Source organism: Crocodylus siamensis, chromosome 4 (assembly GCF_052110815.1).
Source record: "Crocodylus siamensis isolate JL-2025a chromosome 4, ASM5211081v1, whole genome shotgun sequence".
NCBI lineage: Eukaryota > Metazoa > Chordata > Crocodylia > Crocodylidae > Crocodylus > Crocodylus siamensis.
Window position 1 is genome coordinate 87,944,966 of NC_143398.1, and position 27,963 is coordinate 87,972,928.

Below are 27,963 nucleotides of genomic sequence, written 5' to 3' on the forward strand. Positions count from 1 at the left end.
CCACCTGGTTTCTTCTTCTTGCTCCTAAGACAATTATTTCATTGTTATTTTCCAACAGTCAAAGAATCACCAGACCCTGGTGTTCCCTGCTTGTTTACTCCCTCCCCACAACCCATCCCACCCTTTGAATTTGGCAAAGGATTTCATCAGGGGCTTGGTTAGCTATCTTTTCACCTTGAAAGGAAAATCCACAAATTTCAGCCTGGCCAAGAATCTCCTTACTTCCCCTCGGCTGATCTTGGGGGTGGTGTCCTTAAGCAATACCATGCGGCTCTGAGTCATCATGGCCCACCTCAGGCCTAGCTTGCTGACAGACAAAAATCCTGGTTGGTTTTCAGCTGTAGGACTCCTCATCATAGTGATGTAAAATGCATCTTTCTGGAGATCATTAATTCCAACTGATCATTAAGAACAGGAGAGAAAAATAGTGGTGAGCACTGAGAAAATCAATTCTTCTAAAAGAAATTTTCCAAGAATGAGCTCCAACCAAGTACATTATGGCTCTTAGCTACACATACATCTGGTAATTTTGTTCAGTGGTGCACAGGTATATAAGGTGAAAATCAGCACAGGAACTAAACTGTCATATAAATCAGAACATGAAGTCTGAAACCCCTAAGGACATTCTGAGTGTAGTGCTGAGAGTGACATATATTTGCATCACAAGATACATTGGTAGACAGCTTCTCAGCAATAGCTCTCACAGAACATTAAAAACTTTAATCCCTGGCACACCATAAACAGGCATCCCATTACAAGCTGGACAACAAAGACAGGGTTTAATGGGCTTGCCCAAAGTCATATTTGTCACACTGACCTTTCAAAGGACACCCCGATTTGGCTTGTATTGAAATTTTGTTACAATGAGAAATAAGCTGTCCTGGTTCTCACATACAGTGGGATTAGGACAAGCAGATGGACAGTCATCATGGAACAGCGGATGCATGATAAATCTCTGACACCTTCTACGCTGTGGTAAATTACTCCTTTGTCCATACAAATACTCTTACTCGTGAACTTCTGCTCCTTTTTGACTGATAAGCTTACCTATGTTCTGCATGGCTTTCAGTTTAGCCCTCAATGCTTTAGCTCTCACTTACTGTGGGATAAAAACAGACAGTCTGACAGTTGCCATGGAGTAGCTGACGTAGGAAGTCCCTTTACCGCCTGGTAAACTGCTGCTTTATTCATCTGTGTATCCTTATTTGTGACCTTGTGCCCCTTTTTGACTGACAAGCTTATATGAATGACAAAGGAAGCAGAAAATGCAGGAAGTGTGAAATGGCTTTGGCCATGACTTTGCTACATTTTTGTGTGTTTGTGAAATATCAGCGTTACCGGTACTTACAAGTAGTTTTTTGTTTGTTGTAACAAAGGACTATTTATTTTAAATAAGGACTGGAAAAAGGCATTCATTGTCATAATTTTTTTGTAGCTATGGATTCTGTTTTAATGAGACCCACTTGGCACAAGTAGCTATGGGCCAATACCTGGGGCTTGGAAATATTTTTGTTGCACTGAAATTTTCCTAGAAACAACCTTCACAAGATTCTACCTGTAAGCCTAGCTACCTGCTCTGACAGCTACTTTATGTTCGCTCTTTAGATAATCGTATAGTGGAGTGCATCATGGATAGAAGAATCATGGCCTGATAGTTTTTCTGCACCTTCTACCATTCCAGATTCAACTGGTTCAACTGACTCAGTATCCTACCTCTTGTCATGTCAGACTGGCCATGGGTCTAACTGGTCTGGTAGGCTGCCTTAGGTGTCTCTCAGATGCATTAAAGAAGGTGAAAATCCTGTGGTCCACCTGCCTGACTGTAAAACTTTGTTTAACCATCAAAGGAAAAAAATATTTGACCTAAGTGCTTAACTTAGAATCACCTCTTTGAAAAAGGAAAAAATAGGAAACACAACAGCTTCTACCAGAGACCAGAGGAGGAAACTGCTTAGAACAAAAGTGTGTTTGGGGCAGCAAAATGTGTAGGATCCAATTCTGAATCAGCATATGCCAATGTTAATCATGAATACCTCCACTGAATCAATGGAGTTACACTGATAAAGAACCAGTGAGAGATCACAGTCAGTTCCTCCTTAATTATCTTACATATGAGTGATTCTGTGGGTTTTCTGTTTGCAAAACAGCAGACCTGATATATGACAGAGATGAAGAAAAATGGGCTTTGAGCCCTGGTTGTAATGTTTAATGATTTTTTATATTGCTACCCTAAGCTTAGCGGACACCAAGAGTCACACTTACCGACAAGCACAGGAAGGCCCCAGCTACTTCCACAGTCACCTTCTCCTCCAGAAGGGAGGAAGGTTTTTAACATCCATTTGGCCTTCCTCAGTATCCTATTAGGAAGAGACTAAATCCCCAGTCTCACACATACTCACTGGCTGAAGCAGTCACTATGTCGGTGATATTGTTGAGGTCCAAAAGGACTGTAGGGAAGGTAGGATGCAAGAGGTAGAGATGGTGAAGCCCTGGGCGCTCATTTCTTGGACCAGGTTCCTGTTGGAAAGAAAGACAAAGAATGCTTTTCCTACTAGTAAATCCTGCTGTTGAAGGAGCCCTGCATTCAACAGAAGCCCACCAGTACAGTTATTCTCCACAATCTGTGGTTTTGGAAAAAGAATGGGATTTCCTTGCTCCTGAGTAAGCCAATCCCATGTAATATCACTCTTCACAATGCTTTTATTGTACTCAGTCTCATCTTTGATGTCACACTGCTTCCACACTGGCTGTCTGTGACTTCCACAGAATGAAAAGCATCCCATGGATGTCTACAATGTATCAAATGAAGGAGCTGCTTCACAGGCCTAAGTCAAGGGAGGGGTTAGAGAAGAAAACGGGACAGTCTAAGTCTCTCTCTCTCTCCCCCCAGGAAAACTAGAGAAGTAGCCCAGGGGCCTGGGATCACTGCTGAGGCAAGAGGCAACTTATGAGACTTTGCAAATACGGCAGAAGTTAGGAAATTGGCATAGCTATTCAGAAGGCAGGGACCAGTGTAAGACCCATTCCAAGGATCAAGCCTCCAAAGGAAGGAGAATGTCTTCACAAGAGACCAAGTTGTTCACTGACTATCAAAGGCTGGTTCTACCCTGACAGACCCTGGGAGAAATGTAAAGCCGCTTTCTTCTAACGGAATTTCTTGCCCACCCCTGTATCTCTCTATGCCATACACTGGTGCATTTCCTCTCGTTTCTCACTCCTTTCATTTATTCTTTCCCACCTTATGTTTGGTTTTTGCTTTATATTTTAAAATAAAGATTTTGCTCTCATTCTTTCTAAGCATGTATACAGTATTGTGTAACTGTGCCCAAACTGGTCAGGAAATAGAATTTCAGTACCACAAAATAATTTGAGTCTTAGGAAGAAATTTTGCCTCAAGCAGGCTGAAATCCTCCACACTGTTTTTTGTTTGTTCTTTTAAACTGAAATTCTGCAATATTTCTAAAACACAATTATGTTCCCTGGATTTCCTGCCTGCCTGGAGGAAGGTAGTGGAGCCCTGACTTTATGGCAGGTTTCCTGACAGGCCTGGAAGCTTGTGTCCCCAGCAGCCTGTCCCCAGTCCCCAACTTCCATCAAGTTTCTGTGAAGAACTTTGATTTTGTGGAAGTGATTTCTTTTGTTAGAAAATCATTCTGATGGAAATTTCCTGAGCAGCTTGAAAATACCTATGTGTGCATAGACACACACATACACCTCACAAGTCTGAACCAAAAGGACAATCTACTCCTGCAAGGCTAGGCTTAAATTTCAATAACATTGTAACTTAAGAAGATATAAGGAAAAGGAGAGAGACAGCACAGGCCTTACAATGAAACATTCCAAGTGATAAAAAGACAATCACTTACCAGACTTTGTGATGCAGGCTGTATTTCATCAGCCCAGAAGAGAAAAACAGATTTCCTGTCCAAAGTCATTACTGATAGCGCATCTGATTCTTGCATACGACACGGGAGGTTATGGCTCCAAATAGGAAGACCTGTTTTGCCATCTACCACCACCACCTCAAAGTTGGGAGAGACATATAGTGTGAACAACAACACAGAAATGGGGAGAGAGTAGATTGGCATGAGTCCTGGAAACTTGCTGCTACAGTCCCATCCTCACACACAGCCTGTCCTCTTTCCTGTACCACCTTCCCTAAGATTTACCTTTTTTGTACCACTTCTGCTCGGAGCCTGCAGCATGAAGTCCAAGACTTGATCAGCACTGAAGTAACCAGGGGAAGGTTGGCTGCAAATATTAAGAAAACAATTAGAGGCAAGGCCAGAAAAGCAAGGATTTCTAAGCAAGAGAGCTCTTTCCTTCCCTAATGTTCATCCATCCTCTTATATGCACAGGATTTGCAGATCAGGCTTTTTAATCTGTCAGGTACACTATCCTGACTAACAACAGCCATTCACCATTGCGACAGAAGAAGAAAAAACCACCACGAAAAACACAAAGCTCCCAAGCAATTATTCGAGGCTTAGCCTAAGGCGGGGGGGATGGGAAAATTTTTTGCTGGGCCATATGGTAGTCACTCTGTTTATCATCCCGGAGCATGACATTTTATTACTCTTTTCCTAGCATGTATAACCACAATTTCTTATTAGTGGTCTGAAAATTACCTAGTCCTTTTAAATATCACTACCAGCTTTGGACTCTTTGACCCCCTCTGGTATTTGATTTCACAAGCTGCCTTTACTGACAGAAATAGCACTGGTTTGAAACATATCAACCATTGATCTTTATACTGTGATTCCTTGTTCCCATACTGGAGATCAGATCATGTAAAGTTCTAGTAAAAATGAAATACTTCAGTCTCTAACACTTCTCCATCTAGGGTAGGCCTGACCCCACCTGTAGATTAGCTCTGTGCTACACATTTGGCCCCTGGGGCCAGATGAGTAAGACCCCTGCTCTCAACAGAGACGTGTTAAGAGACTGAACTATTTCACTAAGTTTCAACTATAACCCCACCAACACACCTGATCCAGCGTATGCAGCACCCACCACTCTGGGATGCTGGCCCAAGAGGGCTTTGTGGCTTGGTACCCAGCCCCGGGGAGTTCTGTGGGCAGCGCGGGGTAGCATGTGACTAGCCCCAGCGAGCAACCTGCTCCAAGGCACTGCATGTGGCAGTCTGAGATTAGACCAAGCAAATGCCACACGCTGTACACGTTCTGGCCCTGTGTGGGAGGCCAGTCTGGCACAGCATGTGGGAGCAGGACCATGGACCTGATTATGAGGTCTGTGGGCCAGATCTGGCCTATGGGCCATATGTTTCACACCACTCGTCTACACTATATAATGCTATTATTTAAATATCGCTCATTATAGGTGAACTCTGGAGTTTTCTTTGCATCCTGCTCATTTCTAACTTCTTGCATTTCAGGTCGGTGCTTCTTAAATTGGCCAAAATTGGACAGAGCGCTCTGTATAAGTGCAGACAATTCTTCCCTATTCATTGATTCAGTGAGTTGAAGACAAGAGGACCATTAGGGAATCTGAGCTGACCTTTTGCCTATCGCAGGCCATACGCAATCTATATGTAGTTCAATAACTTGTGTCTGATTAAATGTAACTTCCAGAAAGGCATCCACTTTTGATCTGATGCTATCCAGAGCTGGAGAATCCATTGCTTCCCTTGACAGTTTGGTCCAGTGGCTAATCTCACTTGCTACTAGAAATGTATGCCAAATTTCTCATGTGAATGTGTCTGGCTTCCACTAGCACCAGTGCTATCACAGCCGTTTTCAATGCAAGATCCCATACCTTCAAATTTCATTGCAACAAATAGGAAGGAAAGACAATTTTTTTAACCCATGTGCATTATTTCACACTTATTTAAGACAAATTCTCTGTCATAAAACTTCCAATGCATTTAAATTCGTCTGGAGTTTCTTACAAATTGAAAAATATACACTAGGTGCTATCAATCCATTGACACAACCCCCTTCCAACTTCCTCTGTTCCTCTAACTTCCACTATTCCTTGAGACAATGTAAAATTACTCCCTCTCCTAAGAAAGTTCCATATACAACCTTGCTTTCTATTTCTTCAAGAAGTGCTGTTTCATCAAAGCTTGCCTCTTACTCTATGGCTACTGCTCCTCTTTTAAGATTGCATATGGGATCTTGGTGAAAGTGGTTTGAAAAGCCAAAGAAATGTATATCAAAGAGATTCCTTTTACTAGTGACTGTCTATTGTTAACTTTTTCTAAAGAGGAAAGGGTCTTGCTGACACAAACATTGTTGCTTTGACTCTATCAGGTGAAAGCCAAGTGTTGTACTCTTTTCCCATTAAGCTTTGTATACACTTTGATATACAAACTGCTCTGATTTCAGCCACCAAAAGGACAGCACCAGTACAAAAGCTCTTGTGTAAATAGACAAAGCACTATATTTGAGTTTTGTACAAGTGAAGTTTATCCATGCTTCCAATCAGAGTATGCAAGCTTTTGGACTTTTTGGAATATGTAGTTTAGCTTCTCTCCCTTGTACCTGTACTGATGCTGGCAGGTGTAACCAGAACAAATCCCCAGTGAAGACAGATTTTGGCACTGCCATCCTTATACTTGGTACTAAAGTAAGGGTCTCTGGTCTGCAATCTCCATAATCCACCTTTGCTTCTGTAGCCTAAAGAGTACAGTTTAATGCAGCTGGGATAAACAGTGAAGGGGGATGTTAGAGTCCCCGACTTCACTACAGTGGGGATAAACCCACCAGGTTTGGGAAACTCTGCTTATTGGTCAACATGACTGAAATACATCTCTCATGATGCTCTTTGTTCTGAGAGAGGAGTCATGGAGTTTCTCCAAGTTCATGGTTTCCATGAGAAAACTGTAGCCACCCTAATAATCTCATGCTGCTCTCTGCTTTACCCTTACTCCTCCTATTTATACTTTGTATTGACATACTAAGAAAAAAAGCCAAGTAAGACCTTTAGTGCTGTGGTCTGAAATAGCTCATGGATTGATTATATACTCTAAACATTTTTCCACCTTCACCTTTCAACCCCTATTTATTGGTTTCCCATGGAAAGGTTGAAATCTGCCCTTTTAAAACTCATCATTACATCTTCCATATAAATGTTAGCATCTGTTAGAATACAGGTTTCCCTCACTTTATGTGGGTTTCGTATGTGTGAATTCCCTTTTATGCAATGACCATTTTTATTCCAAAAATTCATTATATGCAAGGTAAATTCACTTTTATGCAATCAGTATGGTAGAAGCCTGCAGGTAGCTGCTTTCTGTGCTGCATTGTGGGAGTAACATGCGCTAAAATATAGTTTCATAGTTTCTAGGGTCGGAAGGGACCTGAGTAGATCATCTAGTCCGACCCCCTGCCATGGCAGGAAAGAGTACTGGGGTCAAACGACCCCAGCAAGGTGTTCATCTAACTTCCTCTTAAAGACCCCCAGGTTAGGAGCCAGCACCACTTCTCTTGGAAGTTGGTTCCAGACCCTAGCCGCCCTGACTGTGAAGTAGCGCCTCCTGATATCTAGCCTAAACCTACCCTCTGCCAGCTTGTGACCATTATTCCTGGTCACTCCTGGCAGTGCTCAATGGAACAGTGACTCCCCCAGTGCCTGCTGGTCCCCCCTGATTAGTTTATAACAGGCCACAAGATTCCCCCTCAGCCTTCTCTTGTGGAGGCTGAACAGGTTCAGGTCCTGTAGCCTCTCCTTGTAGGGCCTGCCCTGCTGCCCCCTGATCATGCGAGTTCTCCTCCTCTGACCTGCTCCACTGGGCTTTAAACTAAGCCCGCTGCGGGATGGGGGGACTACTGCCACTGCTGGCCTGCAGAGCGACCCTTGCAAAGCCAGCAGACCAAGGCACTTAAGGGAGACCACCCCTGCCCCAGCCCTGGCACAATCTGTGGGCAAGGCAAGAGCCCCCAAGGGCACACTTGCCTGCCTGTACACTAATGCCAGGAGCCTGGGCAACAAGCAGGAGGAGCTCGTCCTCCTGCTCAGTGCAAAGAAATATGATGTCACTGGGATAACGGAGACCTGGTGGGACTCCACCCAAGACTGGACCACGGGTATAGAGGGCTATATCCTGTACAGGAGGGATCGTGTTGACAAAAGGGGCGGGGGTGTAACTCTCTATGTCAAGGAAAGCTACATGTCCCTGCAAGCTGATGTTGGCGACCGGCATGGACAGCTAGAGACCCTCTGGGTAAAAATTCGTGGGGAATATGGCACAGGGGACACAACGGTGGGAGTCTACTACAGACCTCCCACTCAAAGTCCTGAGCTTGACCAGGAGTTCACCCGGGAACTGACTGAGGCCGCTTGCTCCAGGACCTTGGTTGTCATGAGTGACTTCAATTACCCGGACATCTCGTGGGAAGATCACTCAGCAAAATCTGAGCGGTCGCAAAGCTTTCTCTCGTGCATGGATGACCTCTACCTGACTCAAGAAGTCTATAGGCCAACGAGAGGCAAAGCGCTGCTTGACTTGGTACTGGCTACGGGGAATGACCTAATCGGCAACCTAGTGATCGATGGGAAGCTGGGTGACAGCGACCACGAGCTGATCACCTTCACCATCCGCCGTAAAGCTGGCAAGTCAGTCAGCAACACAGAAGTCCTTGACTTCAGAAAAGCCGACTTTGACAAGCTCAAGAGGCTAGTCAGTCAGGCCCTCAGGGACCATGACCCCAGGGAGATGGGAGTTCAAGAAGAGTGGTTGCTTCTCAAGGAAGCGATCCTCAGTGCACAAGCTAAATCTATCCCAACACGGAGGAAAGGCAGCAAGAAGGCACAGCAGCCCCCCTGGCTCTCCAGGGACCTAGCAGACCTCCTGTGGCTAAAAAGGAAAGCCTACAAAGGATGGAGGACGGGATTCACCTTCAAGGAGGATTATTCTGCGCTGGCCCGGTCCTGCAGGGACCAAACCAGGAAAGCCAAGGCTGCAACTGAACTCCAACTAGCTTCAGGCATCAAGGACAACAAAAAGTCCTTTTTCAGATATGTGGGGAGCCGGAGGAAAAGCAAGGGCAATGTCAGACCCCTGCTAAACCAGATGGGGCAACTGACAACTGATGCCCAGGAAAAAGCCAACCTATTAAATAGGTACTTTGCGTCAGTCTTTCATCAGTCACATGGGATGCCCATGCCTGCTATGGGACAGGGAAATCTGGGTGAGGGGGATCCCCTACCCTCCATAAATGCTGACCTCATGAAGGAACACCTTGAGAAGCTGGATACCTTCAAGTCAGCCGGCCCTGACAATCTGCACCCCAGGGTACTCAAGGAGCATCATAGCCCAGCCCCTGGCACGGATCTTTGAAAACTCCTGGCGCTCTGGTGTAGTGCCCGAAGACTGGAAGAAGGCCAATGTGGTGCCGATCTTCAAAAAAGGGAGGAGAGTGGATCTGGCTAACTACAGGCCCATTAGCCTGACTTCTATCCTGGGGAAGATCCTAGAAAAGTTTATTAAGGAGGCCATCCTTGAGGGACTGGCCCAGGCTAACATCCTAAGGGATAGCCAGCACGGGTTTGTTGCGGGTAGGTCTTGTTTGACCAATCTCATTTCCTTCTATGACCAGGTGCCCTATCACCTGGACAAGGGAGAAGAAGTTGATGTCATATATCTTGACTTCAAAAAAGCTTTTGATCTGGTATCCCATGATCACCTCTTGGCCAAACTGCCCAGTTGTGGCCTTGGGTCCACCATGATCCGCTGGCTGGGAAATTGGCTCCATGGTCGGACCCAGAGGGTTGTGATTGATGGCAGTCACTCACTGTGGTGCCCTGTGACCAGTGGGGTCCCTCAAGGCTCTGTCCTGGGACCCATACTGTTCAACATCTTCATTAACGATGTGGACATTGGAGTCAGGAGTGGACTGGCCAAGTTCGCTGATGACACCAAACTTTGGGGCAAAGCATCCATGCCAGAGGACAGGCGGGTGATCCAGGCTGACCTGGACAAGCTCAGCAAATGGGCAGATGAGAACCTCATGGTGTTTAACACCGAAAAATGCAAGGTTCTCCACCTTGGGAGGAAAAACCTGCAGCACCCTTATAGGCTCAGCAGTGCTACGTTGGTTAGCACTACAGAAGAAAGAGACTTGGGGGTCATCATTGACCACAAGATGAACATGAGCCTGCAATGCGATGCTGCGGCTAGTAAAGCGACCAAAATGCTGGCTTGCATCCATAGATGCTTCTCAAGCAAATCCCAGGACGTCATTCTCCCCTTGTACTCGGCCTTGGTGAGGCCGCAGCTGGAGTACTACGTCCAGTTTTGGGCTCCACAATTCAAAAAGGATGTGGAGAAGCTTGAGAGAGTCCAGAGGAGAGCCACGCGCATGATCAGAGGTCAGGAAAACAGACCTTACGATGACAGGCTGAGAGCCATGGGACTCTTTAGCCTGGAAAAGCACAGGCTCAGGGGTGATCTGATGGCCACCTATAAATTTATCAAGGGTGACCACCAGGATCTGGGGGAACGTTTGTTCACCAGAGCGCCCCAAGGGATGACTAGGTCGAACGGTCACAAACTCCTGCAAGACCGTTTCAGGCTGGACATAAGGAAGAATTTCTTTACTGTCCGAGCCCCCGAGGTCTGGAACAGTCTGCCAGCGGAGGTGGTTCAAGCACCTACATTGAACACCTTCAAGAGTAAATTGGATGCTTATCTTGCTGGGATCCTATGACCCCAGCTGACTTCCTGCCCTTTGGGCAGGGGGCTGGACTCGATGATCTCCCGAGGTCCCTTCCAGCCCTAATGTCTATGAAATCTATGAAATCAGCGATTTGGACGACGGGGTGAAAAGTAACCTGTTTAAATTCGCTGTTGATACCAAAATTTGGGGTGAGGTGAGCACACTAGTAGGGAGGGAAAGATTGCAGCAAGATCTGGATAGGTTACAGGAGTGGGCTAACATAAACAGGATGTGTTTCAATACTGACAAGTGCAGGGTGCTGCACTTAGGCAGCAGAAACCAGCAGCACACTTATAGAATGGGAAACTCCCTTCTTGAGAGCATGGAGGCAGAAAGGGATCTTGGAGTCATTACTGACTCCAAGATGAACATGGGCCAACAATGCGAGGTCACGGTTGGCAGGGCCAACTGGACCTTGTCGTGCATCTGCAGGTGCATCACAAGTAGAGCCAGGGAGGTGATCCTCCCGCTCTATGCGACGCTGGTCAGGCCACAGCTGGAGTACTGTGTCCAGTTCTGTGCGCCCCATTTCAGGAGGGATGTGGACAACATTGAAAGGGTCCAGAGGAGGGCCACACGCATGATCTGGGGACAACAGGGCAGACCCTACAATGAAAGACTGCAAGACCTAAACCTGTTCAGCCTTCACAAGAGAAGGCTGAGGGGGGACCTGGTGACTTTCTATAAACTCACTAGGGGGGACCAGAAGGGTTTGGGGGAGACACTGTTTGCCCTAGTACCCCCTGGCATGACAAGGAATAATGGACACAAATTATTGGAGAGTAGGTTTAGATTAGACATCCGCAAGAACTACTTCATGGTCAGGGCAGCTAGGAGCTGGAACCAGCTTCCAAGAGAAGTGGTGCTGGCTCCTACCCTAGGGATCTTTAAGAAGAGGCTTGATGCCTACCTGGCTGGAGTCATTTGAGCCCAGTTTTTCTCCTGCCCAGGCGGGGGGTCGGACTTGAAGATCTACCTACTTCGACCCTACTTCTATGATTCTATGATGAGCCATGGGGGCTTGTGTGCCCTCCTGCTCCCTTTGATCCTCGTTGGGATTACCTCCCTTTGGGCTTGGAGGATCGTCTCCTTAAGGAGCGACCACTCTCCTTGGACATCTGGCTCCCCTCCTCTCCGGGACCTTAGTGCTTCCCTGACTGTTCTCCTTAGCTCATTGAAGTCCACCCTCCTGAAATCTAGGGCTGCTGCCTTGCTGCAGGCCTTTGCCACTTTGCGCTGGATGGTGAATTCCAGCAGGCAATGATCACTGTCGCCCAGGTGGTCGAGCACCCGCAGCCCCCTCACCAGGTCATCTCCTGTAGCCAGCACCAGGTCCAACAAGGCTCCTCCCCTGGTAGGGCTGTGTACCTCCTGGAGGTCCTGCATTCTGGCTAGGAACCTACATGAGCAGTCAGTTCTGGCTGACTGCTCTTCCCAGCAGATGTCCGGGAAACTCAGGTCTCCCATGACTACCACATCCTTAGACTTCACTACCTCCGTGAGCTGACCTAAGAATTCCTGGTCGATCTCTTCCCCTTGGTTGGGTGGTCTGTAGTAGACTCCCACTGTTAAGTCTCTTTCCCTTCAACTGCCTTATATTCTAACACAAAGCACTTCAGTATATATAGTCTCCCGTGTGGATCTGTGCTCTTCACTCATTGTCTGTGACGTGTTTCTGTAGTTGCCACCCTCATTATGACAGTGCCCTGTGCTTGTGTGTACTGTCTCCTGTTGGTCAGTAGCAAAATTGTCTTGTAAAAGTGGTAGAAATGGGTTTGGGAATCAGTACAGTCCTGGTGTTGGAAAGTACCTCTATTTGTTACATTGTAAAGTAGGTTCCCTTTATGCAAATTCAACTTATATGCTGTCTTCCAGGAATGCATGTATAGCAAAAAGCAAGGGAAACCTGTATCAAGCATAACTGTACAACAATTGAGTTGTATAATGAAGAACCTATGACCTTTTGCCTGTTAGGTTAGTATTGCACTTATGTGCCATTATCTCAGCATCTTGTGTATGACAGACTATGTACTGTTTGAATGCACAGGGATTACTCTGACTCATTTCACATACAGAGATCCATGTCACACTTGTGATCTAGCTTGTACTTTTTGCTGTTGCACACACTCAGAACAGAATACGACAATTCTTCCATTATTACTTCCATCCATTCTGCCCACCCCATAACATTAGAACAGGCTGCAAGAGCCCCATAGACACATAGCCCTCATTCTCAAGCATTTCTGCCATCTTAAGGAATTATTCTTGATGACTGTGAAGGGTGGGAATGATATGCATGTCCCACAGACAGAGAGAGAGAACTCTAGCTGTGTAACCTGTGAATATCCTGAATCTCCAAGCTCCACTGGGGTTCTAGGTCCTGTCCCCGTACTAAAGTCAGGCCATGCTTGGTGGTGATGAGAAGATTGCTGCAGTTGCTGTCTGAAGCCTTCACTGTTTGTAGAAACTCAACACCTCCACTACAAGAGACAGAAAACAGACACAAACCCATTGCTCAGGTTCTATCTATTCATTTACATACAAATTCAGTGTAATCTGTAGAGGATTTTGTTTTAGATCTTTTCTGTGACTGAATTCCCACTTTGCCTCCCAATCTAAATCAAGACCTGCAGTTTTTTCTGTGTCCTCAGCCATGTTAACAGGTTTCCCAGGTCCTGCCAATGGATGCATTCAACTCACCTTTCTGGGAGTTAGCTTAGAGACTGACAGATGCCCTAAGACCCTTGGCAAAACTGCTAGGCCCAAACAGAGCTCTTAAAAGGGACTCCTATTTATCTAGAAATGCTGCTTTTCTCCCCATGCATGTATACACAAAGGCAGATGGAGGTGTAAGAACAGGACATGGGCTTACAGAAACAAGAAGTTCCATTTATAAACATGGCATTTCTCCCACTGGTCACTCACTGCAGGAGTGACTGTCATGGACATCACCCTGGTGACTTTGAAGAAGAAAGATATCAAAGTGGAAGTGGCAATCTTTGAAAGGATCAGGGAGATTCTTTCTCCCTTCCCCCTCCAACCTATCCAGAATGATTAGGCCATGTCCTACCTGTAAATGTCAATGAGTTCTGACAAGTTGACTGATCTGTGCTTCTCCCACTCTGGCTCTTCCTGTTGCAGCACTTGTGGGAAAATGTTACGGATTCTGGCCTGGGCAAAGATATCCCTCAACGAAACTGCTTGGACATTACCTAGGAGGTAAGTAACAGATGAGGTAAAGATTGAGATTCCTGACCTCAGTCAGGGGCCAATTAGAGTCCCAGCAGTGTGAGAGACAACATGCAGGAACGGGGGGATATTTTCCCAGGAGATGTGCTGCTAGAACACTAGTGGCTTGCGAAGCTCCAAGTGAGTCCTGTCCAAGCAAGAATCATTGCTTCTAATCTCCTTTCCACATTCACCATCCACAGCTTCCATCTTCTCCAACTCCATCATTTCCCAGAGAGAGACGGGCATGCTCTCAGCTATCTCAGTTTTAACGTGTCTTAAGACAGAGATCAAAAAGAAGTGGAAAAGGCCAGTGATTCTAACTTACCAAAGCCAAACAGGATGTAAATAGCTCCTCGCCTGGTGATGTGGGCTTGGGGACCAATTAGTTTTCCTTCTCCATTGATGCTGTACTTCACAGGCCCACCTAGAGGGTTTCCAGTCTTTCCAGACAGCAAGATAAAGCACAGGTCAGGCTGCAAAGGGAAGAGATGCAGAAATTCTGATGGTTGACTCGTGGACAATAAGAAGCAATGAAATGTAGCAGCATCTTTGATGTGATAAATCATTTTGGTATCTCCTTTCTCCCACTCTCCTCTGTTCAGATACCTTTGTGAAATGAGCTGGCAGCCCTAATGCAGTTCTTTATATTGAGAAGTCCACATCAAAAACTCTAACCATCATACTAAGCACCTCCAGTATACAAATGGACTTTGAAAACTGACTTTTCTCAACCTTAAAGACAGTGCATCATAAATCACTGGGGCATGTTACACAGCAGTGGCAGAGTTCTCAATCTCACCCCTGAGGGAATATACCCCCACCCTTGCTTTGTGTCTGACAACCAGGGAAATGAGGGGCTAAAGACAATTTACGGGGGCCTCAAGCCACCGCGAATTAAGTATGTTAGGAGCACAGGTCTTTTGTGAGATGCGAGGAATGCCCTCAGGGCATTCTCATTGCCTTATTTCCAGAGTTGGCATGCAATGAGAAGGAGTGGGTGGTTGGAGCACCTGTGGTTGTATAAGCATATCCAGGGAAGATGCACAGGGAAGTCTGCAACATTATTACCATACCTGTGCTTCTCTTCTGTGGGAGAACAGGCATATCATTCTCCAGGGCTCTCAGACCAGCATCTTTCCCTTGTGTAAAAATTCATTTTTCAAAACAAAAACCATTACTACTAATGAGGGAATCACAAAACAGAGAGCAATTCACAAGACTTAGCCAGTGAACAATGATTAATTTGACAATTATCTTAATTATGTCTTCTGATAAAAGAGAAGGACAATGCAATTATTGCTTGGTCTCATTATCCTCCTAAGCCAGAGAAGGATGCCAGGTGTATACCTGGGGGGAATCTATTTGGACTGGAGATCTTTTGCCATTCTCCAACTACACTGCCTTTAAATCATGCTAGCTGTTTGCCAGAAATTAAGCTCCTTCCAGACTTCTACTGGGGATATATTGTACCTGCGTCTCCCCAATGGCCAGGACTACCAGATCTCCAATCCCATCTCCATCCACATCTGGCAGCGTAACAGCTGGTGCAGCCAGAGTCCCACTTGGCAGGTGGTCAGGGTTTAGTCTCCAGACGGTTCTTCCTTTGGGAGAACACAAGCGAGCACAACAGCATTTCACAACAGCAAGATTAACAGGAGACCCCTAGGAATTCAACAAAGTGTTCCTGAAGTATGAAGAGAAGGAAAGTCACTTTTCCCCAACAATTTAACTAACCCAACCTAGAGGAGGTTGAGACTTTCCAAAATGGACGGGAGTGTTTTCCTCGTTTCTTCATACAGGCTTTGAGTCACAACCTGCCAACGCTTTCTGTCCCCCACCCTGGGGATTTCTCTATATAGAACTGTTGACTGCAACTCTTACTGAAGTAGAGGGATATTTTTCAAGATCATTTCTTGGGATCAAATCATAAATAAGAGTAAAGCTCTGCATGACACCTACTGTTCTAACTGGTCGGCAGCAAAGCTTGTTTGCTGATGGGACAACCATGAAAAAAGCTCCTGGGAAATGGAACAGATGGGACTTGACTGTTAAAAGGACAGACCCTGAAAACGGGAATCTGTGCGTCAGTTCATTTTCCAGCAGGAAACAGCTACTATCAAGCTCTTTCCACTTGGGGAATAAAAATATGTTAGCAGAATTAATTTTAAACATGCTTTGTCAGTCTACTGACCAACTATATTTATTGATATAGGAGTCTAGTAAAAATACAATTTACACACTTTCAAATTTTAAAAGAAAATCATCCTCAAAGTAATTCCAGCTCCTTTACTTCCTGCACCCTCACCATCCCACCCTAGCCCCTTCACACTCATACACCAAAGACTATACGTTTACAAGCACTCTTAAAATTCCCCTTCTGCTGTGAGGAAGCCTGAGCCTTTCTACATAATACAGAAAAGCAAGGGGTAGACCTGCAAACACTTAAGCTCGTGAGAAATGTTACTCATGTGAGTAGTCCCACCAAGTTTAGAAAAACTCTTCTTTGCCCTGGTCTTGCACACATGCATGTGAAGTGCCATTAAAATTAATTCACTATAAATATGTGAAAGTCAAGTGGTATTGGTTAGCTGGTTAGCTTCCAGTGGACACAGATCTCCTGCAACAGTTTTCTCTTCCATAGTTAGCACTAAGATTTCATTGAAAATGTCCATGTATTTTCATTCAAATTTCAAGAATACTTTCTGATCTTTGCTTATAATTCACTGTTTATGTTAACATCCCCACTAATAAAATTTACTTGCTCAGATAATCACAGGGAACAAACCCCAGAAGGATGTGAACAAAATCAAAGTGATTCCAGATGCAATATTTATTTAGATCAAGTAAGTGCTATAGACTTCAATTCTCCTGAAGATTTAACTGGCTGCAGTAGTCTTCCTCACCTCTTTCCCCAGAACTATTGTGCAGTGTTTCTGTATGCAGAAAACCAGCTATAGAAATTTCACTATATAGGTGGATATGTTTCAGTGGTTGATAAAGTGACAATTGGCATATCCTTACATCTATTTCACAGAAATATTGTAGAGATACATTAAAGTCTTAAAGCTCTTTGACAATGCTGGATCAAGGAATTGCTATCAATATGTGAAGGATTAGATTATGTTATTCTTTGTCACCTGAATTCATTGGTGATTAGATTATCTTCTGGGTTACTCTACAGTGGGCTTTTCACTATGTTACTACCATGAAACACGGTGGCTGAATTATTCAGGGTGATGGGTATATCCATATGTTTGCATCAGGATATCTACCTGTGGAAGCATTGAGAAGGCTGAGGAATTTAGATGTTCCAGTCACCAAGCAGACTGGCTCTGCTGTGGCTGTGTGAGTCAGTCCTTTGCACTGTACACTCCGAGTGTCCTCTGGAATGTGGATGGACCACAATGTGCTTCCATTCATGCCCGAAAGGGCCACTACAGTTACCGAGGGCCTGGAGACACCTGAAAACATAGAGGGGAAGCAGTGAAGTGCTTTAGTATCTAATAAAGGAATGGCCAAATAGAAAAAACAAATCAGTCCTCAGGGTATAGGCTGCTACTCTGCAGTGGTCTACAGTAGAAAAGGTGAAAGTCACTGGATCCACAAGAACCCCATAAGATTGGTAATTTCAATCCTCAGTTAGCTGATGGAGATGGAATTGGCAGGCAGCTGGTGTGGAGGGGACCTGAAATTATGGATCTCTGGGTGGTTGGCAAAGGAACAAAATTGTTTCCATACCTGAGCAAACTACATTGCTCCATTCAATTTGTCACCCTTTGTGCTTTCATACCAGATTAGCTGTTAAATAATGGGTCTTTCAGAACCTTCATCCTGCTGCTGGAAATTGTAAACCATCCACAAAGAACCAAATAATTATTCAGACGGTCCTACACGTGCTGAAATTCTGAAGGAGCAAAATTGTGCGCTATACTCTAAGCTTTTTGAATTTGTATGTGAAAGCCTGAAGTGCATGTGAACCAGTGCACTATCTTCCTGAGTTTCAAAACAGTGAACCATAACCATTATGTGAATGCAAAGTGCACAAAGTTGCTTTAACAAAATGTAACCTCTGATTTCTAACAATGCCAAATTTAATGTAACCTGATATAAGATATTGTTTCAACATAAGGTGGGAATGAACTACTTGGACCATCAAGTCCAGTCCCCTACAGCCACGGGAAATGCTGAAAACCAACATCCAGCTAATGTGCTTATGCTGTGGCCTCAGAAGAAGTTCTCTGAAAATTCCCTGAAACATCCCTATTCACTTCTATTCATTGGTAAAGCACCCAATCTTCCCCAAACTTGTGGAGTCAATACAAAAATCTGCAATGTATAACATGACAATGTGGGTACAATGTAAATTAAGCAGAACCGAATGACAATTAATTATCCAGCCTGCAGACTGAATGATTTATTTTCATGTTTAACTTATTAAAACCTCATTTTTTTTAATTGACATGATGGTACCATAAGGCTTTTTACTTGCTGCTATGGAATCCCTCAGGCTATGGGGAGCTTGCTATACAAACTGGCCAGTCATGTAGTATGTGGGGCCTGGTTTATGTGACATCATGCTAATGAAGGAATGAAAATGTCTGCCCTAGCTAATTATATTCACGCTATGGCTATCACTGCAATGCTTTAGCACTGGTTGTTTCATGATGTTTCTGATTCACTCCTGCCTGAGATCATCTTATATACAACATAATATGTCCTCACCCATTGACAAGCTCAACCCCTGGCCTGCTGAGTGATTTTGGACAAATCACTCAGCCTCTCCACATCTGAGTTTCCCCATCTGTAAAATGGGGATAATAACCCTGACCTCCTTTGTAAAGGTCTGCTGGCATAAAGCTCTAGCTGAGAGAGAGAAATGATTTGTTGTTAATATTTTGGTAGTCCACTGTGGTTCAGTCAGGGACAAGAGACCACCTTAGATTGGGCAAGGCTCAAACCCAGTACAAGTGATGGCCTAGCATCAAAAAGCTTGCTGTTTAAGTAAGAAAAAATAGGTGGATGCAACAAATAGCCAGGGGAACACAAGCTGCCAGTGAGATTATGAACAGCATGATCAGCAGTAGGCACAAGCGCACCAGGTGCCTAATCACAAGGAAGCTTTCTACAGGAATTATGGAAAAGGTGACTACACCGGGGGGCTTAGATTCTAAAGGATCTTCTCTCATGCATCAAGGGAGAACATGTAAAGCTCCCAGTTGGAAGGCCTAACAAACAAACAATCAAGGGTAGCATTCTTGGTGGAGCAAAAGCAACAGTTGACACAGGCCAGTGTGCTTACCCATGACACTAGCATTCATCAGGGCAGCAAAGGAGAGCAGGATGTCAGGAAGCCCGTCACCATTCACGTCAGAGAGTTCCAGTGGAAACAGTACCCCACCTGAAACAGTCCAAAACCCCAAGAAGTTACAATCAGAATGACCACCAACCCCATTCTCCACTGTGGAATGAAGACTGGCAAGAAAGAAAAGGGCTTGACCATCCAATCACTGTGGAACCTACAAGGAAACCACTGAAATGGTGATTTGACCCCAGCAGTCTTTCCTGCCCAGATCAGGGGGACTGGACCCCATGATCTCATGAGGTCCCTTCCAACTTGAAACATCTGTGAATCTGTGAAATGAAGCAGCTGTTTTTCCCTTCCCACACAACAGAAATACAGCATCCAAGTCAGAGAAAGAAACAGTACAGCTCACAAGATCTGATAGAGACAAGAGATCTGCTTCTCACTTTATTTACAGAGATGATCTGGGAGCCACATCTGACTGGACCCCAAGATCCTGGAAGTGGGAGGCAGAAAGCAGGGAAAGAGACAGAGGCACATGTGTGCCTCACACAAGTCATATTACAGATTACTGCTGCTTTACTGCAGATACCAAAATGACAGGGAGCCACTTCAAAAATACCACAGATTGGACAGATAATTTGTGCCTGAGAGCCGGTCCCAGAACATGCAGCTAATCTATAGGTGTAATTAGAAGAGAAAAATGCCAAGGAAGCAAACTTATTTTAGCTAACTTGGGGTAACAAAGGCTAGGGACAGGTATTACATATAAATTTGTTTAAGTGATCAGAAATTGGTTTAAACTTGTAACAGAACAGATGTTCAGTACATATAAACCCGTCTGAAAATGGCTGAAACTCGTTTGAGATACACCTGGTTGAATGTAGTATCAGGCTTAACTGATTTGGCTCAAACCAGTATATGCAATGTCTGTGTCAGACCCCTTGCTGGTTTAAGATAAACCAGACCCCCCAGCAGCCCGGCATGCTCTCTAGGCTGGGCTGGGCAGGGCTCCCTGCTCCACAGCAGGGCTGGCCCTTCCCCTCTGCTCCCTGGCTGGAGCTCAGCAGAGACTGAAGGTACAGCAGGGTCTGCTGGCTTCTCCCTGCCCTCCTTCGCTCCCCACCACCAAATTTGCACCTGAAGCAGGAATCCCTCCTGCCCCAGCCTCATGGACCCTAGGCATGTGGTATGCTAGCTAATGCTGAGGGATGTCTGTGTGTGTCTCCAATTTCACTGGCATAAGCAGACAGAACAGCGACCCCTTAGGGCTTTTTGGAGCTAATCAATAGGTCAGCTGGTAAGTTGTTTAAGAAGAGTTTGAATTAATGGAGAGAGGCTATTGTTTTGCTGATGAGGTGAAAACACTGTTATCAGCCCTCTGCTAGCTTGCTTGCCTGTCTGTTTGCTGCAGGCAGTATACAGAAGCAGGGAAAGGGAGACTGAAAACTCCGTTTCATCAACAGATGCATGCACTGCACACCTCCCCCTTGTCTCAGAGTGCTAGCAGGGGGCTGAGGGCTGGGAAAAGCCTGGGAGGTGCAAGCAGGGTGGGGGTTTACACCCCTGCCTAATCAGAGGTCCTACCCAGGCCTGGCCATGCCCCCTGCCAGCTCAGCACTCTGGAAGAAAAGGGAGGGCTACTTTAGCACCCCCCAGCTTCTAGCCTGAGCCACTGCAGGCATGTGCCTGAATTTCCTCAGTCCTCATGTCTGTCCAGTTACAAACCAATTCAGCCTAGCGAGGTTAGACTAACCTGCAAAGATTGAATCAATTCAGGCTCAGGCTTCTGAATGTCTCTCCCTAGCCAAGAACAGACCTCTCACTCAAAGAAGGAGGAGCTTGTAGAGTGTTAAGTTTATATAAGGAGCTGCTGGGTCCAAAGGGAACTGTCCATCTATACTTGGAGAGAGTTCCAAAATAGCTAACCCCATACAGACTGAGGGATAAAGCAGGCAAAGAATCAGAAGAGAATTGTTATTTTATTGGTGTGCAAACTAATCTCTTTGTTGGCCCTGAGATGTATCTTCTATTGCCCATGAAACATACCATGTTTAACAGGTATCACCCCAAAGCAAGAGGCAGGCTGCATCAGCCATGTGCCTATCTGTGGCTTCAGAGCATCTACAGTGGTGAAGAAAGGATTGCTTCGCTACTTCTGTCCTCTAAGCAAACTCTCTCAGATGGGTCTCTCCCTCAGCACACACCCTGTCAGCTGCCCTTCCCTGCTCCCACAAAATTACTGCTTCTCAGGATTTCTCACCTGCTTCCTGACCCAGGTGGTGGATCCAGGTGTTATGCAAATCCCTAGGAGGACAAGGAATTAGAAAAGCACAGACCAGCACCAGAATCATAGAGATAACCATGGTGAGGAGAAAGACTGCTGTGCGCAAGTAAGGCATCAGGGAGGTGGCTGCCTTCTGCTCCGGGCCAATGGCAGCCTCTGCAGGGTACCTCTCAGCTGTGCTCTCTGAGGGGTGCTGTTTTGTCATCCCCACCTCCACATCCGAGTCTGGGTCCTGCACCTCTTCCAGGGCGCTCTTCCCATTCTTGACTCCTCCATTCTTCTGCAGGTTGAGCACAAGGTCATCTTCACTCTCATCACTGTCAGCCTGAGTGAGAGGATCATACTCCCCTAGGTCTGGGCTCTTTTTTCCTGAGGCGAGAAACAGGGAGGGATAAAGAAAGGGGAGGAAAGAAAGAAAAACGTTCTTGACAAGGTTGGGTCCCAAGACTAAGGGGCATGTGAGAGAGGAATAGTTGTCTGTATTTGGAATATATACATATGACGGATGCCTCTGGAGGGGCCCAATGTGCATTGTGCATGTATATACATTCACAAGGTCTCAGAGTGGAAGCTACAGAAAAACAGATCCCAACAGTTTTATCTTCCCCAAGGAACATAAAATCAGGATTTACTTAATTCCCCCTAATGCTTTCCTGTTCTATAATGAGAAACAGTTCTGTGGAGCTACCATACCAGATTTTTATGTTTAACTCACTTCATTTCCAATGCCCAACCTCTTCTCAGCTCTCTTCTGACTCCAGATTAGTACCTATTCTCAAAACTATAATCACAAAGAAGCTTCTCTTCACTTGGTAGGTTTTAGATTACATCAACTGCAGGGTCCTCTCTATCATATTCTTCACTCTCCTCCTGCCTGATCCAGTCACTGATTATGACATCAATGACATAATTATTTATGTGGGAATGAGTTGTGCTGCCAGATGCTACACTGGGCCTTGAGATGTTTAAAAGGATGCTCATAAGCCCTAAATCAGCTATACATCAAATGTGAAAATGCAGATTAACTGTAACTGGTCTCAGAGACTAATGATGACAGGAAATGTGCCAAAGAGAAGAAATTAAAACCTTCAGGCTCTTACAATAACATTCACTGAGCCAAACTGCAAAAACATAGCTTTTTCTTAAATTTCTTTTTACTTTCTCAATGCACAGTGTAGCACGCAGCTGCTCCATTACTTAAGGCGTACTATAAAAGATGCAGTCTGTGCCACGTGGTAGAGTTAATTTTACAGCAGTTATGCTTAGTTTCCCCAGTGGTAAAAAGATTCCAGCATCCTGAGAGATAGACTTAATAAAGGATACTGTCCAAACTAGCAATATTTCTCAACCTAGGATAAATGTTTTAAGTACATTTGTATACCATAAAAGAGTCCTCACTTATTCATCTCATTCTAAATTTGTAGCTTTAATGTTAAAATTAAGGCAAAAATTAGAATTTAAATATATTTAAAAAAACCAAATACTGCAAGTCACAGCAAATCTTTACTGTCCCCATCAAAATGGAAGCAGCCGTGGTTAAAACAATATCAACTAATGGGTTCCTCACAAAGAAAGCATCACCTTTTAGTTAAGCTCAGTTATTTAAACCAATTATAACCACTTGTGTTCTGAACTATTTGCATCCACACACAGACTTGCACTGATGTGACTAAATCTGTTTTCATTCATATTTAAGGTTAACTAGAGGTCCATGTAGGAGCTAACCTTGCATTCAGTTTCTGCATTGTGATCAGCATGGAACCACACTGACTGCAATGGCACTCTGTGCCCACCCAGCTGTCTGCATGCAGAGATCACAATGCAGGAGAGAAGCTTCAGCCCCACCGATGTGAATATTTTTGGAGTTATGCCTGCAAGCTGGGCCTCATCCAATGAATGGGACATTAACATATAGAGAATTTAGAGCAGGTAAAAGATTCTCGATTGTAAACTGAAGATGGAAATACTGTGCTTATTCATAGCGAAGTTGTATCATATGACTCCTGTTCTAAGGGCCATCTATGGGTGACAGAAGAGCCCATTCAGTTCATGACCATGGTATGCGTCAGGTGCCCAGTCAGGCATCACCCATGGTGGAGGTTCTGAAATGAGGACTTTTTTTGTACTTACGGATCTGAGGTGGATTCTATCTCATTAAATGAACTATTGACTTTCAGGTAAGGAATTCAATATTAATTTTTTAAGGCCAGCACGGAAAACAGTCTTTAGCATTTATAATGGAACATGGATATAATTTAGACCCCAAAATCCAAAACAGAAACCGTGAATATCTCTGTCTAGCTGCTGCCTAACTCTAGAGGCATGTAGAATCCCTGGATACTTTGTTCCCAACTCTGGTGAACAGCTCAGCACCCAGATCACACCTAAGCCTGATAAGGTGCCAGAACCACTCTGGAAGCTTGATCCAGTGGCCAGGGGTGACTGGTGCCTCCTGAGTTTAGGGGGGCACAATTTGTGGGCAGGCCCGGGGATGGGCCAAAAGCCCTGTATTCACTCAAAAAACTTCTGTGCTGTGGCTTAGTGCCACCCCTCTCCCTCAACACACCGCCAGCCCACGTAGCAAAAAAACTGCCCCGTCCTGAGCGGTGCCAAGTCAGGAGACAACTTCAGGGGGGGCATGTGCCTCCGCATACCCACCCCCCAGTTGCCTGTGCCAGTGGTCATTCTCAGGGCATACCTACCAGATCTGGCTCTGTACAAAATACAATGGCAGCTACCATGTTTTTTAATATCTGAAGAGAGGAAGAAGGTGCACTGTTGTCCCACCTTTTACACAATAGCCAATTCATTCTGAGTATGCGCTCTAGGTAAGGAGGCATGAGTTCAATGCTATCCTCTGCATGAGGGGATTCAAAATCACATCTCCCACCTTCATGGAGAGTGCCCTAACTACCAGGCTAGAGACATTTTTGAGGTGGAGAGTGTTTTCTGTGCTCTATACCTTTCCTGTTGAAATAACTTTGCACAGTAGAGTAGCCTCCAGTTTAATTGGGCCAGAACTAGGAAACAGAAGGGACATGAGTCTATAATTTAGTGGTTAGAGCATTTGTGAGGATGGGGTGTGACCCAGGTTTTCATCCTTGCTCCAAGGACTGCTTGTTCCATATCAGGAAACACAACTGTCCACAGTCAAAAGAATAATTATGATTTTATTTTCTCAATTTGTCAGATGCTTCTGAATTTCAGGCAAGATTACACACACAACTACATCTCCAATTGGTGATAGTTAAAGTAGCAAAACCCCATTACCTGACCAATCTACAGTGACATTAAGTTAGGGAACCAGGCTTCTGAAAATATTTTAGAAAGACGGATATAAATAGAATTAAGTAATTTATACAAATAAAGGCAGTCGCTCCACTTAAGGAACTTGATTTACTGAGAAGTACTTTGGACATCAAACTCTGCCTTCTGATCACTGGTCCAAGACTGGAGATTAGAGATGACTGGTCTTCCAAAAAGTGTCTTAAAACTTTCTAGCCATGAATTACCAATAATCAGAAAATCTGGTATCTTATACAGTCTCAGATGTAGAAAATAATCTCAGCTTTCCAACAGCCTTACAGCAAATTTTCAGTTCTGGTTTGTGGATAGCCAGTGGTTTGTGGAACATTTGCTGTTGGTCCGTGGTCAAGTGATTGATCACAGACACCTGATCAAATACCAAGAAGAATATTTTTGAAAGTAGAAGTAGGAATGAGTTGCCCAACCACTGTTGACTTCAGTAGTTGTTAGCAGAAGCAGAAGTGGGAATGAGTTGCCAAACCCCCATTAACTTCAATGAGAGTTGGGTTCCTAGCAGCCCATTGTGCCTTTGAAAATGCCCTGAACACTATCCTAATATTAATTTCCTACATAAGAGGTCACTGTGTTTGGCACAGGGATGTTATATAAACTTGAGCTGGAGAAAAAACAGTCCATCTGATTATTAATCAGCAGGATGGCATCCAGGAGGCAATCTCTATATTAAGACTAAGTTCATTTTATAAAGGATTCTTTTTGAGCACTGACGGCTTGGGAGAGATCAAATTGTCACTGATCTCTCAGCCCACTGTAGTGCTTTTTTCTTAGCACTGCTTCTTGGATTAAATGGAACAAATCCTAGACTTTGGAACAGTATATTTTTTTATTCTTGTTCCTCTTGATTTTAGACAAGAGCCCAGTTCCAATATCCTTTCAACACTCTTCAGTCCTGTGATCATCTATTTTTCTTTGCTGTTATGAGTTGGCAGACACTACTTGCTGAGTCCATCACATATCTCACTACACTCTTGGAAAGATAAGTTACCACATATTTGTGTGATTAATGTAACAAGAAGCAGAAAGAAAATCAGCCATAACAAGAAAATTTTGGCCTTCCTGCTGATATATCAAGCTTCATTTACAGTATGTTAATCAAACAAGTAAGATCTTTAACGTGCAAATTAATCTGAGTAAAGATAAGAAGTGTTTATGTAAGTTTATGTGTTACAACCTGCAGTTTATACTTTCTCTTTTCCTGAGAAGCGTTGAGCACCTGTTCCTCCAATTTAGTTAAACAATAGCCACATTTAACCGAGATTAGTAGATCACAAATCTTCTTTTGAATTATACTGAGAACAAACTGTCCCATAAATTAAAAACAAACAGTTGCAGTAAAGCTGCACTTTTGCAGAAGGCTTCCAATGCCTGAGGTCAGATCTTGTGAAGGCCACTGTGATCTTCATGGCCCAATGGACAAAGATCATGTCACCAACTTATATTACTCCACTTCAGACAAGGAAGCACTGTGCAAATGACAGGGCCTAGAAGACGGGTGGAGTGGCAGTAGCCAGTACCCGGTATGGTAACTGTGTTCCTGGGCTTTCCCTAGTGACGCAAAGGTGGACGAGGCACTTTCCCATTGGCTAAATATTGCTACCTACATTGGCAAAAACCACTAGGAAAACTTGTCCAGTCTAGTCTACAGATAACTATATACTTGCAAGGTCTGTTTCCTGAACATTGCAATTCCTTCTTGACTTCCACAGAGAAACATAATTTGCTGTAATTATATGTCTGAAATGCTTGCTCCTTCACAACAACTGTCCAATTGCTTGACTCCCCTCTACGACCTGTGAGAGTGGGTAGATAGTCATGTCAGGCAGCAGGCAGGGCACAGCAGCACCTTAGAGACTAAACCAGAGATGTATAGCACGAGCTTCCACAAGCTTCAGGCTTACTTCGTCAGATGCTGTGCTCTGAGTACCCAGTTACAGATACATGCTCTCTGTTTATATAGAAGCTGCTCTGACCATTTGTGGATAGGGTGGGCTAGATATTTAAATAGTAACATTAATAGCAACAGTAAGATCTTGTCTCTCATTTTTAATGGGAACAAAGATGGAGATGCTTGATAATCCTAGATGCTTGACAATGACAGGTATTCAACAGGATTATGACATCGACCTCGAGACATGCAGACACTCGTCCTGATGCCAACCCAGGGCCTCGGCTCCCAAGAGCATCTTATCTAGGGGAATGACATGGGCAGAGGCACAGGATGGGGCAGGTGCCCCTCTCGCCCTGAAGCGAAGCAGCTGGGGTTGTCACGGGCAAAGTCAGGTACAGCCACACGGTGCCACATACCCAGGCCTGGGGAAGGCCGTGGCTGAACCCTGCCTCCGCCGCTTGCACAGGGGTGTGCGGTTTTGCTAGGAGGGCAGACGATGGGTTGGCATGGGCCGGCGTGGGCAGGGATGATCCTGGCTCGGGCAGGGGCTGGCCGAGAGGGACTCTGGCGGGCCCAGCCAGCCCCCTGCTCCATGCCTCCGCGCTCAGAGGGTCTCCATCCACCCGCGATGGGAGGGGCGCCCTCCCTGCCCAGGGGCGACAAGATCTGCTCCCCTGCCGCCCCCCGTGGCCCAGCGCAGCAGCACGCACGGGACCTCCTGCCCCCCCGCGCACGCGCCCCCAGCCCCGCCCCCCGCCGGGACCACCCCCCTACCTGGCAGCTTCAGCGCCCGGGACAGCACCGTGGCCATGGTGGGCAGCCACAACGCGCATGCGCGGAAACCCTGCGGTCTGCTGGGAAACGTAGTTCTGGGCCCGGCCGAGCACGTGGGGGGATGACAGTGGCCTGAAGAGCCTGCTCGCAGCGGGCACGGGCTTCGTTCCGGGCTCTGGTGTTGCTTGTAGGTGCTTGTGTGCTGGTGCTTAATCCCCTCTGCAGTTAAGCTGAGCTAAGGGTCTGCACCAAGTGGTCCCGAGCGGTTGGCTGTAAAGTGCCAAAGAAAACCAGCTGAGGAGGTCACCTAAGCTTAGGCACAAAACAGCCCCTGTGACCACCGGGATATGGAGAATTTACAGGTTTTCTCAATTTTCCCCCAGCAACATATGGCTAAACCCAAGGATTTTAATAGCACTGTAAGCCAGGCTTTAAAACGAATTTTTACATTTGTCTATCCATCTGCAGACATATATCT

The 27,963-nt window shown here is 45.3% G+C and overlaps 1 protein-coding gene across 1 annotated transcript in view; it reads right to left on the reverse strand.

The window, feature by feature from the left end:
* The window catches only part of FAM234B (family with sequence similarity 234 member B), a 29,867-nt gene extending 2,253 nt beyond the window's left edge, over positions 1–27,614 (reverse strand). The window contains exons 1-12 of the mRNA XM_090042755.1: positions 27,486–27,614; positions 21,476–21,868; positions 19,210–19,308; positions 17,183–17,371; positions 15,381–15,511; positions 14,236–14,383; positions 13,750–13,891; positions 13,016–13,159; positions 4,170–4,251; positions 3,867–4,022; positions 2,400–2,517; positions 175–398 (exon numbers count right to left, since the gene is read on the reverse strand). Coding sequence (XP_089898881.1) covers positions 175–398; positions 2,400–2,517; positions 3,867–4,022; positions 4,170–4,251; positions 13,016–13,159; positions 13,750–13,891; positions 14,236–14,383; positions 15,381–15,511; positions 17,183–17,371; positions 19,210–19,308; positions 21,476–21,868; positions 27,486–27,522 — 1,863 coding nt within the window. The 5' untranslated portion in view covers positions 27,523–27,614. The remainder of the gene's footprint in view (positions 1–174; positions 399–2,399; positions 2,518–3,866; positions 4,023–4,169; positions 4,252–13,015; positions 13,160–13,749; positions 13,892–14,235; positions 14,384–15,380; positions 15,512–17,182; positions 17,372–19,209; positions 19,309–21,475; positions 21,869–27,485) is intronic.
* Positions 27,615–27,963: the final 349 nt, after the last annotated feature.